Here is a 20,378-nt window from a genome sequence, read left to right on the forward strand (position 1 = left end):
GTCTGTTTTTCTCTGTCATTACAGTAAAGGCCTATAATGCAGCTGAGCCAGCATTTCTGTTGGGTCCTCCTGCCCTCTTTGTCCTTTTATCTATCAGACAGTCAGATCAAAAAGTGTCCACACCAGGAGTTTTCAAACTTCATGATGGCAGGGACCCTTTCATAAAAATTGTATCCTGTATAAACTATGTTAGATAAATAATAAATTGATATTCAGTGTTGGTTGGGATTAGAACGCATTAGAAGTAACGTCTATTACGTAATAATATTGCTTTTCTGAAGTAACGAGTAAAGTAACGCATTACTTTTTAAATGTACACATTAATATTTGAGTTACTTTTTAAAAAAAGTAATGCAAGTAATTTTTTTTTGCTTAAATAATTCTATACAAAATTATGTACTGAATTAAACTAAACGTAGTCACATTATGCACTCTATGCGTACATGCCTGTGTGGGAACAGTTTGAGTCAGAAACTGAGATGGCAGGTCAGAGCTCAACATTTTTGTGACGAAATATGCAATTTATGAACACAGAACTTTTCAGTCATAAAAAACACCTGCAAGGCCTGAAAGATTAAGCCTAAGCCAAGAAAAAGTAACTCAAAAGTAGCTAAAAAGTAACGTAAGCATCACTTTTCACATCATTACTTTTAAAAGTAACTTTCCTCAACACTGGTGATATTATCAAAACAACAAACTTGAATAATTAGCTACACAGTGGACTTTTTTTCTTTTAAAATTTTCTGGGGACACCTCGGTACCTTTTGGGGGTCCCCGGACCCCAGTTTGAAAACCCCTGGTCTATAGCACTTTTCAAACATTTCGAATCACCAGCACCATTTATGCTTTTGAAATTAATGCCTCTCTTTGAAAGTTTAGCATTTATTGATAAAAACTATACACTAAATAAAAAAACTGTAAATGTTATTACTGGTACCTTTTGTATTGCATGCATTTGAATATTCTGTTTACCTGTAATGGCCCCGTTTTCAGCAGCCGTTACTCCAGACTACTTATAAAAACATAATCCTAAGAAATCATCATACTGTGCAAATTTTGGTTCAGGAGAAAGCTTTCTTTTTATTAGCACAGTTGAAATCGGTTGTGCTGCTTAATGAAGTGTGGAAATTGTAATACACTGCCTTTTTACAGCTGCTGAAATCACTTTCCTCTTGTGAGCCAAATTTAGGTTTTAAACCTGGCCAAACAAATGTATCTAGAAAATCATCAGTCTATTCTTTCTTTAGGAGAGGAAAGCTATTTCATGCACTACTTTGAACCTTTAATATGTATTTTTAAGAAGTTTATGGGCAATTTAAAGCATTTTTAGTTAATAAAATATTTATGTTTTTGAAAAAAAAACATTATTTAATTTTTAATATGAACATACTCATAGGACATCAGTACTGTTTTTTCACTCCAGCCAAATCTCTTAAGTTTTGATTTCGCGATTCTTCTCTCTCTGGACATGTTTATTGACTGCAACATGTGGCGACCATAGGTTGAAGTAAAATCTAAGGCATGCAAGTTACACAAATGCGCACATACATTATGCTGCACACACACACGCGCTTGTATGCACATTCCAGCTGTTGCGGCCGTTCCAGAAAGCTCTTTTCCCAGGTGCCACACACATTTTCCTGTAATCTCTTTCCACACACACTCTACCGGTGCTCTTAATTTGCGGCGGCGGCGCCTGCTGGGCGGATTCGAGCTACAGATCGCGTCTGAGACATCACCAACAACTGCAAGGGGCTTGAGATAGACACGCTCTCAGTGGGATGCATATTCTAATCTCTGATGAGAAGTTTGCACGTGCATGTCAGAATTTTACGCAAATTAGGGCGTTCAAACTTCTGAAAGTCTCGTGAAGCCGTAGTACTGGGTTTATGAGTCACAGGAATGTGTTTAAATATCCAGATGCAACGGGCTCACTTTAAACATATACACAACATGTACACGTGTACACAAATCACACTTCCCTACTCGGATTGAGAAAGCAACCCAAAAAGTAAAAAAGTCATACATTTCTTCTGTATAAGACTTTTTTAAAGACATTTTAGTTTGTTTGCTCACACACCTTTACATGCGAAGTCCTTTACATGCCAAGTTTAATTGTTGTGATGGATCACAGTACTTTCTACTCGAAACTTTGCAGTCATGTTTGATATTCATAACCCAGGTTGTCTGGTAGTTTAATCCAGTGTACGTTGTGTTTCACATTGACAAACTGAACGGACTGCACTTTCATTCGCTCACTGCCACATTATATTTTCACGTCAAACTAAATATGGCATCTATTCTGACTGTGGTCCAAGGTCTGTACTGTAGCATATGGTACAACTTAACCTATGTCTAACTCGAGCACCTTTTTCTGTTACATACTGCTATGAGTGATGGAGCTGAAAGAGTTAGTGTTGACATTGAGAGTCTTAAGACCTTGAGAACATCACTGATACTGTCCTTTATTCCTTGGACCACAGCCTGGTCCCTCACTAACAAGTCGGGCAGACACGTTCCTGGCATGTTAATTGCATCAGACAAGAAGACCAACAGAGGGAAATAAATTTGTAATTTATGCCCGAGTGGTAGGGTGAGCGAATGCCAGTTGTCTAATTGCTTTCACACAGTCTTGATTGAATTAGCTGGTCAGCCTTGAACCATAATTGAATTCTGAGGCCCACTGATGCCTTTCCTGAGTTCTTTCGCTCTTATTTTACCCAGCCTTCTCTCTCACCCTCTGAAAAAGATGTTGATGGTTAAACTTTTCATCGCCTTCAATGTGTAGATAGGCCTCTGTGGCCGCAAAAGTCTGTAGAAAGCTCAGATTTCCACAGAATTTGATATTCACACGCAACATTCACACATCATCCTTCTCATACATATTCGTTTATTAAATATGTTGGCTAAATTGATCGTGTTTGCGGTACTATACATTACCAAACATATCTGTCATTCAAGTCAGCTAATATTAAACCCTTACTAAAAAATACTGTCTTTAAGCTCAATCTGTTCATTGAAAATTACCGTCAGTTTGAAGCCCCCTTAAAGGGATAGTTCACTGAAAAATGTAAATTTTGTCATCATTTACTTACCCTCAAGTTGTTCCAAACATATATAAAGAAATTTTGTAACCAAACATATCTGGGGCACCAAGACTTCCATAGTGTACCAATAATCCTATGGAAGTGAATGGTGCCCCAGATCTGCTTGGTTATTAACATTTTTCAAAACATTTTCATTTGTGATGAACAAAGACATTTATACAGGTTTGGAACAACTTGATGGTAAGTAAATTATTTTGCAGAATTTCTATTTTTTTGGTGAACTATCCCTTTAAGACTGTGTTACTCTACGTTGCAGATAAAGAGCAAATCAAAAGTATAAAAATATACAATTTATAGTAAAATAATGTATTATAATAAAAAATAAGATTTCAAGTTGCCATAATAAGGATACGGGAATACACATGTGGCCTCATCCCAACATTGACACCAATCAAACATTAGGGCCTATTTAAGCACCTTCATGTAATCTCACAGACCCCTTTCTGCAAATGTTAAATAATTTCTGAAAAAGGTGTACTTTGTCACTATTACAGCATTTAAAACAAATATATTTGGAGATTATGCACAAACATCAAACCCATTCCATTAAAAAATTCCTCCCCTCTGTCACAATAGGACTTCCCCCATGTAAACAGAAAACCCCCTCAGCTTCATTTCCCTGCTTTCAGCAGATTTTTTGCTGCATTGACACAACAGAGCAACCCTCGAATCTTCGTTTTTCTATTTTTTTTCTTTCTATGGATGTCACGTGCACACACAAACCCCACTCACATACACACACATACACCTCTGTCCCTTCTCTTTAATGTAGCTTTCATTAAATGCAGTACTTTCAGGCCAGCTTTTGAGTGGCTGAATAGAAAGGCAGTGGAAAAAAAAGGGGAGGGGACTTTGTCACTACTACAGTCACCCAGAAACAAAGGGGCCTTTTTGTTCTGGACGGGACTGGAGGACATGTGAGTGTGTGTATGGCTCAGTGTATACAAATGTTCATTGCACGTCTGTGTGTGTGTGCTATTGAACAGGTCATGTGTTCAATATGGCACTATGGGCAGCTACTAGAAGAAAAAAATACAAATGTAATGATGTTTCTCTTATAATGTTTTGACATAAGATAAAATGCTAATATAAATATTTGCTTAAATGTGATCCTGTCTATAAAATCCTAGTTAAAGTCTCATAATATGAGATTTTGAACATAAAAGTTTAATTTTAGTCATTGATTTCAATCTTTGAGATAATCTTACTCAATCACATATGCAGGATTGTATTATGTAGAAGTAAATCATAAAAAATTAAAATCGATTTTCACAGATAGAGTCATAATTCTTGATCGTAGTATTTTTTCCTGAGAAACAGATCGAAGTAAATTCACCTGGGTGGTGTCCAGCATCAATTTTTTTTTAAAAGCTCTTGAAGCCAATTTTTTTGCACATATACGATTAAGGTCTGAACTGACTATAACCTTTTTAGAGGATTTAAAAAATATTTCCTATAAAATTATTTACATATTTAAGATTATCATTATCAAAAATTATCTTTACCGCAACATGATATTACATTAAATATATGCATTTACAAACTCATGTTTCGGTAATGAGAACTAAAAAGTTGTCTAGGTACTATGACAAACAAAATTTCAACTTTTATCTGGAGAGAAAAAATAAGAACTGCTTACCTGGTAGCCATCTTAAGTGTCACAGTCAATTATGTCCCTACAAACAATTTTTTTTTAAATGTTAGTTCATTGAGGGCTCAAACTATGATTGAAAATTGTTGCGGAGGATGAGAAAATTTTTCTTGGACACATTTATATTCCTTATTATTGTCTCTACATTGACCAATGACCACCAAATACCACATGTTTCTTTACTGTAAATGTTTATAGTATAACATGCACTGAAGCTTTTAATTTTTTTGATTTTTTAATTATGTATACTTCCATGTCAAAGAACCCAGATCCAGTCATGGACATGTTGCAGTAATGAAAATTTCCCCCTTAAATGTGGAAAAAACAACAAAATTGGTTTTGAAATCATGTGCAAAAAGTATGTGAAGAGTTGTAACTGTATGTTTCTTATTTTGATACTCTTTGGATTTACTTTTTTTATCAAAATGTTTCATAACATCTCATAAGTCTAATTTCGCGAGAATCACCCACCTGTCTCTCAAGTTTCATAAGAGATCCTATCAAAGCGTACGTTTCCCTTCAAAGTACCAAAACCAACAAACCAAAGCCATGGTATTTACCTTCACTTTACATATCGAAATAATAGTCTTGTGTATATTTGTATGCCTTCTAAAGAAGTTGCTACTTAAATAAAACATAACTGAGAAGTTCTCTGGGCATCTGTACAGAGATTTTCCTGCACCGCTGCCATTATTTGCATTACTGGCTTCAGCACCGCTGAGCTCCTGAAGTGGGCGCAGCTGGTGGCGCCATATTTGCCGGCACATATACAAACACACATTCCTGCTCTGCCATCGGCCAAGTCCGGTACACAGGCAGCCGTCTGAGTCTCCAGCTCTTTCTTTAGCACCGGCGTAAATCTGTCTGGATGAAATGCTATGGTAATCTTTAAAATCACCAGCAAATTACCTGCAATAAAACATGACTAGCATTCTGGCACTCACGCACACCCTCACAATGGGATTTCGCTCACTCGGCCCACTAAGCTTCCTATTCATGCCCTTGCTACCTTTTCTCGGTCTGCACGTGCTATTAAAGGCAATAAACACGAGCAACAGAGGGTTTGAAAGAACGCCAAAAGGTTCATTCCTTTTCAGCATAGATGTTGAAATGCAACAACCAAGTTCTTGTTCAGCAATCAGGGCGTAAATGAGTTTCAGCTATTCTGAAGCAAATTAACTTGAGTTTAAATTTAGATCTATTCATTTGGCAAAGACTAGAACATCTGGTCACCAACATACGTTACATTTTAGATGCCTGTCCTTATCGTGAGAAGCTGATATGCTGGTGTCACCGTCAAGGTTTTTCTGTCTTGGTAAACCTGCCTCACCAGAAAAACCTGGTTGCCATCTTTACCAGCTGGATTCTGCTGGGTCTGATTATGGATCTGAGCTGGTATTTTCAGCAGGGGTGGTATTCTGAAATTACCTCCTGCCTTCTCTGCGAAACAGCAAATGAATCACGTTTGCCTAAAAAACATGGCTCCAAGATGTCTCAAAAGCATCCTTACATGTTGTTTGCTATACAAACAGGTTTCAAATTTGCACCAAAAAAACAAAAAGGCAGTATTTTTTGCATGCCGGGTGCGCAGGAGAAACTTTGTGATCAAACAACGCGACAGTTTGTAATCTGGATGTATGCTGTATCAAAGCACTGATGTGTTCTTTAATCAGGGTTTCTCTCGTCCCTGGGGCTACAGCTGACACTGCTTTTCTCCTCATCCTCAAATTGCATTCCTCCACACAGGGTCGTTCTCGAATGCTTCAGCGGCCATGTTTAACACAGTACCCACGTTTTGAGCAGGGATCTGTTCTGGCTGACATTAGTTCTACTGGTTGGCTGGAACCATCTGGAAGCAAGTAGGGAGACAAGCAAGGTCATGCCCAGACGCCAAGTGGCGGAGTCAGCCGTGGATACTCCGTGCCCTCCTCCCCCTTTATTCGTCAATGTGGTGTAGACTAACCCTCTCTAGGATACTGGCTGGGTTTGTAGAGGAAGATCCGGCCCTCTCCATTATTTTTTCTGTAGGAATGCACATATTTGGTTTTTCAGTAGTAGTTAGGGTTTTTCAAGCAGTCCAATAACAATTGTGTATAATACACTGTAAAATTGAAAGTTGGTTTAACTTAAAAAGGTACTTCAATTGGTAAGTTTTTTTTTTTACTTAAATGTTCTCACTTTAAGTGAACATTTTTATTTGTAAACGATTACATTTTTTAGGTGTTCACCTTAAAAATTTTACTTAAAGTGAGAAAATTTAAGTAGACTTTTTTTAGTGTTATCAACTGAAATAATTTAACTACATTTTCACTTTTTACAGTGTACAATGTGTGTGTGGTAATACCAATATCTGATTAATAATATCTGACCTTTTCTAAATAAGTTTAACAGTCCAATGCCTTTTCTGGCAGCTTTTGATTGACATTACTTATCCTGTTTTTTCTATATCAAATATAAAAGCGTTAAAAAAACAAGATATATTAAATTAAATGGGACATATCATGAAAATCTGTTTTTTCCATGTTTAAGTGGTTTAATTGGGTCCCCAGTGCCTCTATGAATTTAGAAAATGGGAAAAGAACAACCCAGTAACTTTGTTTTGATAAACCATTCTCTGCAAGACTGCGAAAAAAGGGGTGATTCAGATTTCGCTCCCTATGTGACATAAAAAAGGGGTTCTTATTGTAATAATACAGCCCCTTGATCTCCAACCATGGCACCGCAATTTAGTGCCGAGAAGGTGAGAGAGAGAGAGAGAGAGAGAGAAAATGGCAATTTTAACTTGCTAAAGTAAGCAAAATTACATATTAGGGTCATGCTTAAGAAAAAAATAATATTTTTTAACTTAAAATATTTCTCAATTTTTTACAAAGGCTAAATAAGTACAAAAATAATACTGTTATTTTCCAAAAAAATATTTGTTTCTCTTTTTAAAATATTTTTTTCTTTTAAACCTTTATTTTATTATTATTACTCAGCAACACTTTACAATAAATTTGTATTTGTTACCATAAGTAATAGTAAATGCATTAGATAACATAAACTAAAAATGAGCAATTTATTTTATTCATCATTTAAATGTTATTTAATGCCACTACAATAGTTCATTGTGCATTAACTAAGGTTAACAACAATAATAAAACTGTTGTTAAAAATGTTGTTAGATAAATTATTAGTAAATGATGAAATAACATGAACTAAGATTAATATATGCTGTACAAGTATCATTTATTTTTAGTGCATGTTAGCTAACTAAGATGAACAAATACAACCTTATTGTAAACTGTAACATTTTATTTAATTCCCCCCCCCCAAAAAAATAAAAAAAAATAAACTCAGCAATATTGACAAAGGTAAAAAATGTCTTGTAGTGTATATTTATTTTAAATTCCCTACAATCTCTATTCTGGCTCCCTTCTTTTAACATTTCCCACGTCACTGCATCACGGTCCATTCTGTTTTCTCTTCTCTTCCACTGCTGATTTTGATTACCTTTCTTTCATTGTTAAGCAAGCTGAGTTTCATCCCAAATCCTGAAGACTTGCAGTAGCTCCTGTCTTAGGGACTCCGGTGACACTTTCTCGAATGCACCAGTCTCATATTTCACTTTACACTTGACCAGTTTTCCCATAAATCATTTGAAAAGAAAAACATGTCAAAGCTAATATTAAACCAATGTGCCCTATTGCGTCCATTTCTGAACACTTATTATAGTCTCGTTCATATGGGATTTTCAGCCATGCTTATACGCCGAGATACAGCAGGCAGAGTGTGCTTTTACACGTGTATGCTTGCATGCTAAAATCAAGAGAGCTGTCAAATTCGTGGTGGAGACTTACAGGAACTTGTAAGCTGCATTTGGGAAAGACTACGTTTGCTTAAACCCTTAAGAGGGAGAAAATGCGCAGGCGTTTTCAGAATAGGAATTAAAGCGCGGATGTGTTGAGTGCAATGAGGGAATGTAAAAACAAGCGTATGTGTGTGTCATTGTGTGGGTGTCTGAAGTGTTCCTGTAGCTGAGCCGGGCCTGTGGTTCACAGAGGTGTTGAAATGGGATCCAGAGACAGTCCGAGCGAGTAGGTGAGAGGAAATAGGGAATAGCACCCTTTCTTTCTGAAACGTTTTACCGAAATAACAGCTCCCATTTAATGACCACTGGGCACTAGTTAACCTTTCCCCTCTGTGATTGAGCTGTAAGAATATGATCTCACCACCTCAGCGGATGTAAAGTCCGACGTGTTTGCACATAAGGGCGAAGCCGAGCCCCAACCGGAGTTGCTTTCAGCAAATAAACCCGCACAGACATTTTCCTTGGCCCGCACGCTGCACAAATCCTTGCTGTGATTGCCAGCTAAGACTATAGAGGCCGAAGCGTCTGTATTTTATTGCTTTTAGGTCCCCTAAAATGATATTGAAGGTGTGTTCAAACCATTTGGCGTGGATGCAAGGTCACCCATTAGGAATGGGGTGACGGGTTTTTCAAACTTGGCCAACCGAGACGGCCTCTCCCTCCAGATGTGGGTGGATGTGCGCTTTCCTTGTGGTCTTTTTTCACTTGCTCACAGAGACGGGTTAGTATTGGGATATACTCATTCTAGCCAAGTGCTCGTCACATTTCCCACTGGTTGGGAAGTGCTTTGTTTGTTCGGTATGGAGACGTGCAACATGAAAACTGGCCAGATCCAAAAGTACTCCAGGGAATTCCAGCTTGTACACAAGAAAATCTATTCTTGTTCTCTGGTAGACCAAACCTACAGTTATAATAGAGCCATCTAAAATCAAAACTAAACATATAGTTTCCTAATACATGTAATTGCAACTTTCATGCTATTGCAACTTATTGTGCTTGATTTATCAATGTACATATCTCATAAAACTACTAATTAGGCATGGGTCAGTATAAGATTCTGGCGGTATGATAACCTTTAGCAAAAATACCATGGTTTCACGGTGTTGCGGTATTGCCATTGCAACACTTAAATGTGTTTTTTTTAAATGCCAGGTAAAAATAAAGCCTTTAAATTATAATATGCTTTTAAAAAATATATATATATTTTGTAATGTATATTAAATGTAAAATCAAATTTTACAAAAATCAAATCAATCACATGACTTAATGATTTAATTAATGTTTAAAACCTCGGTAATATCTTGAAACCGGTAATCATCCCATGACTACTACTGATAATCTTTTATAAAAGCATGAAGGTTCCAATTCTGAAATGTTAACCAATAGCTATTTACAGTCATTGCTATTTGGGTAAGTGAGGGACTTCTATGTAATCTTGCAAGTTACTGTAATGTAGTAATTTAATCCACATAAATTCTTACATTTTTTTCTTACATTTGTAGTACATTCAAGCACTCATTGTGTAATCTATATATACATTATATCAGTACATTTGTTCCTTTGGATTGAATTCAGGACCTTTGCGCTGCTAATGCAATGCTCTAACGGTTGAGCTAAAGTTTTTTCTTACCATTTTCTGTCTTAAAAAAATTGCTCACAATTGCTGTTTTACATGTAACTATAAAGATATACCCCATAAAGATACCTGTAAATTCTGGATAAAGGTAGAAAGAGATAATGTGTGTTACCTGGAGAGACTTCTCTCAAGCTAGCTTTACTGGCCAGAGGAGAAAAAAACTTCACTTGACACTGTGCCTCTGCAGGTGCAATGAATTCTGGGATGGATTCCAGCACCAACAGAAATTGTGGGTGTCCCAGGTGACCAGAACAAGATTTACGTAAAGGAAGAAGCAAAGGATGAGTCACAGTCTCTGCTACAGTCATATTTTGACCGCACCAGTGCTATCTTTGTGTGGATTAACAGACAGAGCTACTCTATAAAAGTACTTAAACGCAAATGCTTCTACGGCATTTTTGCAACAGCAATTTCATATGTCATTGTTCCAACACGTGTACAATAACGCAAATGTTTTATGTCGTCACATGAGAGCACAGAATTTACAGCTCATACTGTACACTGAACGTGCTATGTTTACCGAGCCATATTGCTAGTCTTTAGATGTGTGAAACGCTCTTACATGTGTTTCAGCTCCAGTGGCCCATTATTTCTTTGCCGTTGTTATAGCCCTTGGCTATCATGTGATATTAAAGAGTTGACAGTACTCCCCTCAGTTCTTCTCATTGCTGCCTCTCTATCTCTGTTTCAGCATGCCCCTCGGGTTCCTTCAAGACGGCTCAGGGTGATGAGAAATGCCTGCAGTGTCCAATCAACAGTCGCACCACCAATGACGGAGCTACCACCTGCGTCTGCAGAAACGGATATTACCGCACGGATTCAGACCCCTTGGAGATGCCCTGCACAAGTACATACTTTTCTCTAAGCTTCAATTACTGTATGCTTGAAAGTGCTTAACGTATACAGTTCAGTTTCAAAGTACTGTGCACAATTTGCAATAGCTCACCAAAATTAGACAGTTGAATACTGGAAAAATGTTGCCTGGTCTGATGAGTCTTGATTTCTGTTGAGAAATTCAGATGGTACAGTCAGAATTTGGCGTAAACAGAATGAGAACATGGATCCATCATGCCTTGTAACCACTGTACAGGTGGTGTAATGGTGTGGGGGATGTTTTCTTTGCACACTTTAAGGCCCCTAAGTGCCAACTGAGCATCGTTTAAATGCCACGGCCTACCTGAGCATTGTTTCTGACCATGTCCATCCCTTTATGACCACCATGTACCCATCCTCTGATGGCTACTTCCAGCAGGATAATGCACCATGTCACAAAGCTCGAATCATTTCAAATTGGTTCCTTGAACATGACAATGAGTTCACTGTACTAAAATGGCCCCCACAGTTACCAGATCTCAACCCAATAGAGCATCTTTGGGATGTGGTGGAACGGGAGCTTCGTAGTTGATGTCTCCATCAACTTCAAGATGCTATCCTATCAATATGGGCCAACTTTCCTAAAGAATGCTTTCAGCACCTTGTTGAATCAATGCCACGTAGAATTAAGGCAGTTTCGAAGGCGAAAGGGGGTCAAACACAGTATTAATATGGTGTTCCTAATAATCCTTTAGGTGAGTGTATACCTTTCATACATACTTTAAACGAATAGGTGAATAACTTGTCCTATTTGTCCTAATCTAGCACCATTAGGCCCTATACAAACTAGAACAATAATTGATATTAGACGGGAGATTGATTGTGATTCTGATCTACTTTTTTAACTGCACTTAGTGTGTAACGTTGCTGTTTGAGCATAAACAACTTCTGCAACGGGAGATATTTACTTTAACAGAAATCACTTTTTAAAAAGCCTCTTTCTGGGTTAGTGACATCACAACCCCCAAAATTTACATAAACCCTGGCTCCGGGAACACACAGCAAAGCTTTTTTTGAAACAGCCAATAACAACACGGACAGCTAACCAATCGAGCATATTGAGTATTTCTGAGGGAGGGGCTTCATAGACCCAGAAACTAAACAGCTTGTTATTATAAGGATGGAAACAGGGGTGCATAATTAGGGTAAAATATATGAAAAATAATGTTATTTTTAAACAAAGCATAAACACAGCCCCCTCTAATAAAACTTCCCCTACTCTTCATTTATCACTGATAACCCTTTAATAAGCCTCGATATTCTATCTAACCCCAGACTCATCCCAGCACACATTTTCATTGTCATCCACCATAAAATAGAGTCAACAGTACACATCTTTACCAAGACGAGCACACAGCAGCAATTTCTTCATTCACACACTGACTCCATATCAGGCAGAGTAGAATTGAGCCATGGTCCTATTATTGAAACAGATGAGGCCACGAAGACTAAATTGAGAGAGGGAAACAACTCCTTATGCTATTGTGAGCATCACGTTTTTGTCCCTCGCTGAATGAGTCAGAGAAGCGTACAGGGGCGAGGCGGGGGCCAAGAAGAAGGGGAAAGCAAGGAGCGAAACAGAAAGATAATTTGAGCTTTCGACAAAAGCCATTTTCAAACGCCGGCCCTGGGAGCAGAGCAGCTGTTGCGGAGTTGAAGCTCAGTGGGCCTTGGCTTGATTAAAAAGATCAAACAGCAGCCATTACCGCACACTAACCTGGGAATGGGATGTTTAGAAACGTTTTTGCATGCGACAGAGGTTTTTGCAGCCGTAACTTCCAGACACGAATGCCTTTTGATGGGCTCACAGCTAAAAAAGCAGTAAATAACTGTAATTAATTGGAGCCTTTATTTTGTGAAAGCTTTTTTATAAGGGCGAGGGGCGCTGGGTTGTTTTTTGATTATCGCTTGCTCCTAGCAGAGCACCCTGTGTAATTGGGAGCACATGCCGGTGAAAGATAAACAGGGGGTATTGTGAGCTTTAGTTGGGCTGTCAGTCAAAGGGAAGTCTCTGAGATGCTCTTTGTTTGTTGGGCTCTCGCTGTCCTTCAAACTTACTTTTCATGAGCAAACGCAAATTATGTTTACAAACACAGAAACAGCAAACCCCCCCATGTAACTCCCAACATAGTGAATAATCTGTGTCACCAGACCCAAATAAGCCTGTGATTTCTGTGATGTTATCATGACTTCAATTGGCAGTATAAGAATACACAATGTGACATTTCCAACCCTTGCAGTTAATCTGTATCATTCAATCCAGCCGTCTGACTTTGAAAATCAAACCGTGCTCAGGACATTTTGCTAATTCGCACTTTTCTCCGCATTTTCAGCTGTGCCATCGGCCCCTCAAAATGTAATCTCCAGCGTCAACGAGACATCGCTGATGCTGGAATGGAGTTCTCCACGGGAGACCGGCGGTCGAGACGACGTGGTCTACAACATCATCTGCAAGAGCTGCGGAGGAGGCAGGGGGGGCTGCACGCGCTGCGGGGACAACGTTCAGTTTGTCCCACGGCAGCTGGGACTCACAGAGACCCGGGTCTTTATAAGCGACCTACTGGCCCACACGCAGTACACCTTCGAGGTCCAGGCCGTCAATGGAGTATCGGATCAGAGCCCTTATTCACCGCAATATGCATCGGTTAACATCACAACTAATCAGGCTGGTAAGTCTACATCTTTATTGTGTTTCATTTTTGCTGGGCAAACAGGAAGTTGCCATGCGACATTTTACACTCTCAGAAAAGGTACTCTCACCGGGGTGGTACCCTTTTAAAGGAAAACACCACAGTTTTTCCATATTTTACTATGTTCTTACCTCAGACTAATAAGTACATACCTTTGTTTTTCAAAGCGTGCATTTAATCTTTGTACAGCGTGTCGTGAATGTGTTAGCATTTAGCCTAGCCCCATTCATTCCTTTAGATCCAAACAGGGATGAATTTAGAAACCACCAAACACTTTCATGTTTTCCCTATTTAAAGACTGTAACATGAGTAGTTACACGAGTAAGTATTGTGGCAAAAAATTGGCGATTTTTTAGTGGATAAAAATGAGTACTATATTCTATAGTTGGCAGCACTTCAACCTCGGGCACAGTAATTTTGATGGAAGTTTGAGCGAGAGGGGGAGTAGTCAAGAGTGATGATGTTACTGCGTGCCGAGGTCAAAGTGCTGCAAACTAACGGGTTGTGCACACCAAAACTTTTAAACACGGCTGAAAACACCTGGTAGATGCCCAATGCCAGCTGTTTTTCAGCTGAGTGCCAGCTTTTTTCAGCTGAATGCTTTGGTAGCTCTAATACTTCAGCTGTGAGCCGGTTGGCTGCTGGGGTAATGTCCCGCCTCTACTCCACTGTGATTAGACGGGCATGTGAGAACTAACATTGACGAGCAGAGCTTTTCGCCCAAAGTTGAATATTAAAAAACGCAGACCTCCGGTTTTCAGCACGGAACAAAACCGCTAGCTGCTGGCTTTTTTTGAAAAACGCTGAGCTTCCTTTGGAAACAATTGAAAACATGCGCCGGACGCGGGCGTAAAAGCTTTGGTGTGCATGCCCCCTAAGTGCTCTTCCGCCATACAATATAGTTCTCATTTTTATCCTTTAAAAACGTCTTTAAAAAGCTAAAACACTGAAGTATTTGGTGGCTTCTAAATTCATCCCTGTTTGGATCCTAAGGAATTAATGGGTCTAGGCAAAATGTTAACACAGTCACGACGCGCTGTACAAAGATTAAGTGCACGCATTGAAAAAGATAGTTATGTATTAATTAGTCTAAGTTGATGTAAGAACAAAGTAAAATATTAAAAAAGGGTGGTGTTTTCCTTTAAGCGTGCAAGTATAAGTACCTCAAAGGGTATCGTCCCAGTGTATCTTTCTTTCTGACAGCGTACTATTACATCACCCTTTCTAGTAACTTAGAATCGTTAGGTACCAAGTGAGTCAATTTGATTTTGATTCTGTGAGTCACAGTCTGATTCCAAAACGATTCTTGCTGCAATCTTTTCAATTTTCTATTAACAATGTAAGTGGGGGGAAACACTGCCAAGTTAAGATGGCTTTTGAACAATTTCTGTTTCAAATTCTCCATAATAAAATGTATTAAATTGAAATAAAATTTGAAAATATTTTAAAATAAATCTTTAAAACGGATCGGAATTCTTTGAGAAAGAATCACAATGCATCTAAATTCCCAACCGCATCTTTACCACAGCTATTAAGTAGGTTGATCCACTGTAAATCCTTCTTGATGTTTTTGTTCATGCACACACTGTTTGATTTAATAGATGAAATACAGATTTACAGCAGATCTCACAATGCAACTCACTTTGTTACCTTCACATTACTCTCTCTGGTTCAAACAAACCACTGGAACATCTCACCATGAGATTAGACCTAATTCTCAGAAACTCAACGTGATGCATGTTGAATCGAACCCAAACCATTGTGGGACAGATTATCCGGAGCCTAGGATCTCTCCAGCCAATGATGAGTTTTAATGAAAAACAGCTTCTTGCTACTGATTAGACAAAGTTTTTCCTCTCCTGAAGCAACGGCCATGGCTGGAAGACAGACTACAATCAGGCGCTGTCGTTGCAAAGGCAGAGGAGGCTTTTTCCCCCTCCGCTCATGCCATTGTGGTTTAGATTACTGTGTTCCAATTATTTCAGAGGGGCTACAGCATTGATTGTTCTTTAAGTGTCCGTATGAAATGTGTGCTGATCGTGCCAGATCGGTGCTCAGAGCTTTAAGGCGCTCAAACTGAGACAGCTATTATTTTATGTTCTTTATCCCTGCTGGCAACAGGCAGAACATCAGACCCATCCACAGTTTAGCCTAGTAAAGCTCCCTGTTCAAACAGCTAAAAGTATTTTAATTGGTTCTGACACATTGCTAACTTTAAAATTCAAGCCTTTTCTGGTATTCGCAGCTCCAAAGGGGATTTTATTCAGTCTGGTGTGCAAAAAACGAGGTGGGCGAGATGTACCTTTGAATTCTGTGAGTGTTTATATCATCAGGGCAAACGATGAGGCCGCTGGCTCAAAGCATGCTGGGAGAGCGAATTGAGTAGAGGTGTTTTATAAAGTAGCCTGCAGAGACTGCATTCAACCATCACACTGAGTACACAGAGAGGCAGTGTAACACAAACAAATACACAATATTATTACACAACTCTCTGGAACACTTGATGCTGATTGGTCAATCGCTGCATTAGGATGTATATGAAAGTTATGTATAATGAGTCCCAAAATGTTTATTTCACTGTTTACTATGGCAACATACCAGTGATAATTTGATGTTTCTCATGTCATGGATTTTCTTTTTGAAATTGCTGCCAGGACTTTTGAGTAATAGAAATGACCAGATTTTCAGAAGCTACAGTGAAGCCAACTTAAATGTTCGCTATCTAGTCCATGTAAAAAGTTAGTCTGGTTGCAGATTAACCATTGAAGAGCTAAGATGCAAAATCATTTAAACAATGACAAAGTGATATTAACCGAATGCTCTCAGCACGTCTTATACGTTCATTAAATACCTTTGTGTATGAATTGGATGAATGAAGGCACACAAATAAACCGCGGATCACATCTAAACTTTTCCCTTGTGAGCACTTGAAAGTGAATACAACCCGAATGTGGCAGTCACATGTTTTACAGCGCCCCCTAATGTGTGGTTAAGTTTCTTCAGTTTTACATTCTGCCTTTCGTCTTTTGCGATGTTTCTAGTTGCATATTTAGTGAGTTTGGCTCTGTGACTGTTTACTCTGTCTTGTCCAAAGATGTGGGTTTTTTTAGAAGTGGAGGTTTTTTTTTTTTTACAAAAAAGCTTGCATGCACTTGAAGGGTTTGGCAGCCAAAAAAGCCTAATTAGTTAAATATCAATAAAATGACTAAAGTGGCATTTGTGGAAATAAGGCATTTCAATAACTGACTAATAAGCTTTTCATTGCCATTAACTCTTTCCCCGCCATTGACCGGTTATCTCATCAATTAAGAGAAAACATTTCCCTGCCAATGACGCTTTCCTGATGAGTTTTTATGGTAATCTGTAATTCCGCTATTATCCACTAGATGGCTAATTTATAAAAACGCAAAACGAATTTTACAAATTTTAAACTCTGTGTATGTTTTAATTATTGTTCTGAATCTGATCTCTAACAAAATTCCTTTACAATTATAATAGCTTTTTGCTCAAAATTTGGTATTTTCGAAGAAACCTACACTGAAAAAAAAATATTCATTCAATTTACTAAATATTTTTAAGGTAAGTGGTTGTAATTAATTAATTTAAGCTACATTTAAACAAAAGTTTTTTGTTTTGTTTTGTATTTCAATTTTTTTGTTTAAATGTAGCTGAAATAAATGAATTGCAACCACTTACCTTAAAGTCGCAATGAAAAGTAAAATAAAAAACTGTAATTTGTTTTGTAATATTGTGGTAGTTTTAACAAATGATTTATCTGTGAGCTTCATTAATTTTTAAAAATTCATGTGCCCTCATAATCTTTAATCAAAAATGCAAATCTCCTCCCCTCCTAAAAACGATCTCTCTTTACTTCCGGTCATAATGTATGGCAGGTGGGTGGGGTCCGGAAGAAAATCGCTGCGATTAGCAATTAGCAACACGACCCAACTTCAAATGATCCAATCAGATCTCGATGGACAAATTCAAACCCAGCCCTGCATTTTATTTCAGAGGCCGGTTTTACTCGGATACATGTCACCACGGGGAAAATTAGGCCATTGATACTTCCGTTTCATGGCGAATTTAAGAAAATTGAGTAAATTGAATGAATAATTTTTTTCAGTGTACCCATATTTAAGAGGTTATAAAAAGAGAACAAATGAAGATAGGATGAAACTTTTTTCCATTTTGTTTAATTGTAAGGTAAGTGGTTGTAATTAATTAATTTATTTAAGCTACATTTAAACAAAAGTTTTTTGTTTTGTTTTGTATTTAATTTTTTTTTTATGTAGCTGAAATAAATTAATTGCAAACACTTACCTTAAAGTCACAATGAAAAGTAAAATAAAAAGCAGAGGGTCTGTTCTTTCATTTGATATATTTGTATGTTTATATATTTATAGAAGAAAAAAATCCTGGAAGGCATTTTGTGAAACTTTTGTGAAAATCACAAAAAATGCTTTCAGGCAACTTTTTATTAAAAAAAAGGCTGACGGGGAATGAGTTAAAGTGAAATTACTTAAATCCTGATGACAAAATTGCTCATTTACCAGAAAACATGCTAGATGCACTTAGGGGGTTTTGCATCTAAGCATAAAAGTATTATTCCTTAAATATATCCCCAACATCATGTGCAAAAGTACGACCAACTACCACAAATAAAAGCTTGAGCTCAAACTATTTATTCCTCCTAACTCATTTCACTGGCCTTCATTCATGCAGCCAACTATGAAAATCCAATTAACAAAGAAATGTGTGTGTGGATGCAACACCTTAAATAGTGTCACTGAAACACTTTTAATTTAAAAAGTTGAAAAACATGCACAAAGGAGGTCTCAGAAGAGAATAAGTCATCTCATAAACTGACAGGGAGATCCAGTAAAGACTTCAACTTTTTACATTAAGTCTCTTTACAGTTACACTAAGTGCACTTGAGACATTTAGGAGACTTGTGAAAGTTTGTGAAACTGCCATGGGAACCGGTTGATGAGACTTTTAGTGTTTTTCAGACACAAAAATAAACTGATCGGATAAATACAGAACATTTCCTTTAACAGAGTCGGCTCAGCCGCATTTTTGGGCCAAGCTTTATGGGTCCACATATTCCACCTGGAAAAGCAATGAGAGTTTGTGCATTACTTCTCAGACCTTATATTTGTGTTACAACATTGGTAATAAAAGCAGTCTTGATGCATAAAAGCTTAAAGTTTTAGTTTATTGGATTTGTAACAATCCTTTATGTAAATGCGTATTTATTTGTTAATGTACTGTAGAAAATGCTAGGTAAAATGTTAAAATGTCTGACGTCACTGCTATGACAGTGCATTAGTAAATGAGCTGGTTGTACTGAGAATTGAATTAGAAGGTCTACACTCTTATTTCAAAAGAGCAAGGAAGCCTGATTTTCCACGATTTAACATCTTTATTAGTATATAACTGAGTTTTGCTTTTATATACATTTTTATACCTTAATTGTTCTCCATATGTTTTCACTCTGCGTTTACCCTGCTGTAACCCATGCTCCCTTTATTCTGGGTTCTTGTCTGCTGTTGAGGTGTTTTGCTTTTGCTCTGCCTGTCACTTTGGATTAGCAGCCCTCGGACCTCCATCAGGGGGAGCTGTGAAAGTACTCACACCAGCTCCCTGTTAGCAGGCCGGGCCCCCTGGGACAGGGCACTAGGACTGAGAGGCCTGGGTCAGTCTACCAGGCCTTTAATTTCGTCTGGATTGGAGGGCTTTGGGGTTACATAAACATCTTGTCACCCCTCATTAGCAAAGGCGGCTGCGAGCTTTCCCCTGCACTTTTTGCGCTCGTACACACTCACGACCGAGCAAGATCGAGCATTAATTAGACGCATTTTCAAGCCTGACTGCCCGGGAGGTGAGGTATGTTCTGAAAAAGAAACAAACAAATAAAAAAAAATGAAAGTTACTACGTGAAAGTATTTAGTGGCACACTTTAACGTCTTTCAGTTGTCGATAGGGAAAAAGCACACAGCTCTCAACCAAGCTTGGTGCAAAGCTCATGCATTGTTTTTGGCTGTAGCTGTTGCTGTCATTCTTTCTCAGGCTTTTTCACGCTGTCATGATCTTACATGCAACACAGCTGAAACGCGACTCAAAAAGCAACAGACAAAAAAGCGAAAATGTTTCAGTAAAAGTTTGTTGCTGGACGGTCTTCAAAGTTATACTTAAGCATGATACATCATAGGCTTAAACTGTCTGTGCACACACTTATTAAGGGATGAACAATTCGTAAACACTGCTATTATGGGGAGAGTGTTATGAACTTGGCCTTGAAGAGCTCTTTTCCCAATCTTGATGAATTATGACCTGACTGCCCACTAAGTATGAGGTTGGCGTTGGGGTATGCACTGACATGGAATGCAGGGTAAATCCGCCGAAAACTTGCTTTGGTTTGCCTTTTTGGTGGAGAGGAATTTTATATTTTTGTAATGATTTCATTAGGTACAGTATAAACGTAAAAATGTAGGCCATTTAAATTTCACTCCAGTTGACTCAAAGTGCATAGGCAATTCATGGCTTAAGGCATCTCTAGAAAAAATAAGCA

At 38.0% G+C, this 20,378-nt stretch overlaps 1 protein-coding gene across 2 annotated transcripts in view; it reads left to right on the forward strand.

The window, feature by feature from the left end:
- The window catches only part of ephb2b (eph receptor B2b), a 168,121-nt gene that overhangs the window by 98,551 nt on the left and 49,192 nt on the right, over positions 1-20,378 (forward strand). For both annotated transcript variants that reach the window (XM_065241175.2, XM_065241176.2), the window contains exons 4-5: positions 10,936-11,091; positions 13,451-13,786. In XM_065241175.2, the coding sequence (XP_065097247.1) occupies positions 10,936-11,091; positions 13,451-13,786 (492 nt within the window). The remainder of the gene's footprint in view (positions 1-10,935; positions 11,092-13,450; positions 13,787-20,378) is intronic.

This window comes from Paramisgurnus dabryanus, chromosome 14 (genome assembly GCF_030506205.2).
Source record: "Paramisgurnus dabryanus chromosome 14, PD_genome_1.1, whole genome shotgun sequence".
NCBI classification, from domain to species: Eukaryota; Metazoa; Chordata; class Actinopteri; order Cypriniformes; family Cobitidae; genus Paramisgurnus; species Paramisgurnus dabryanus.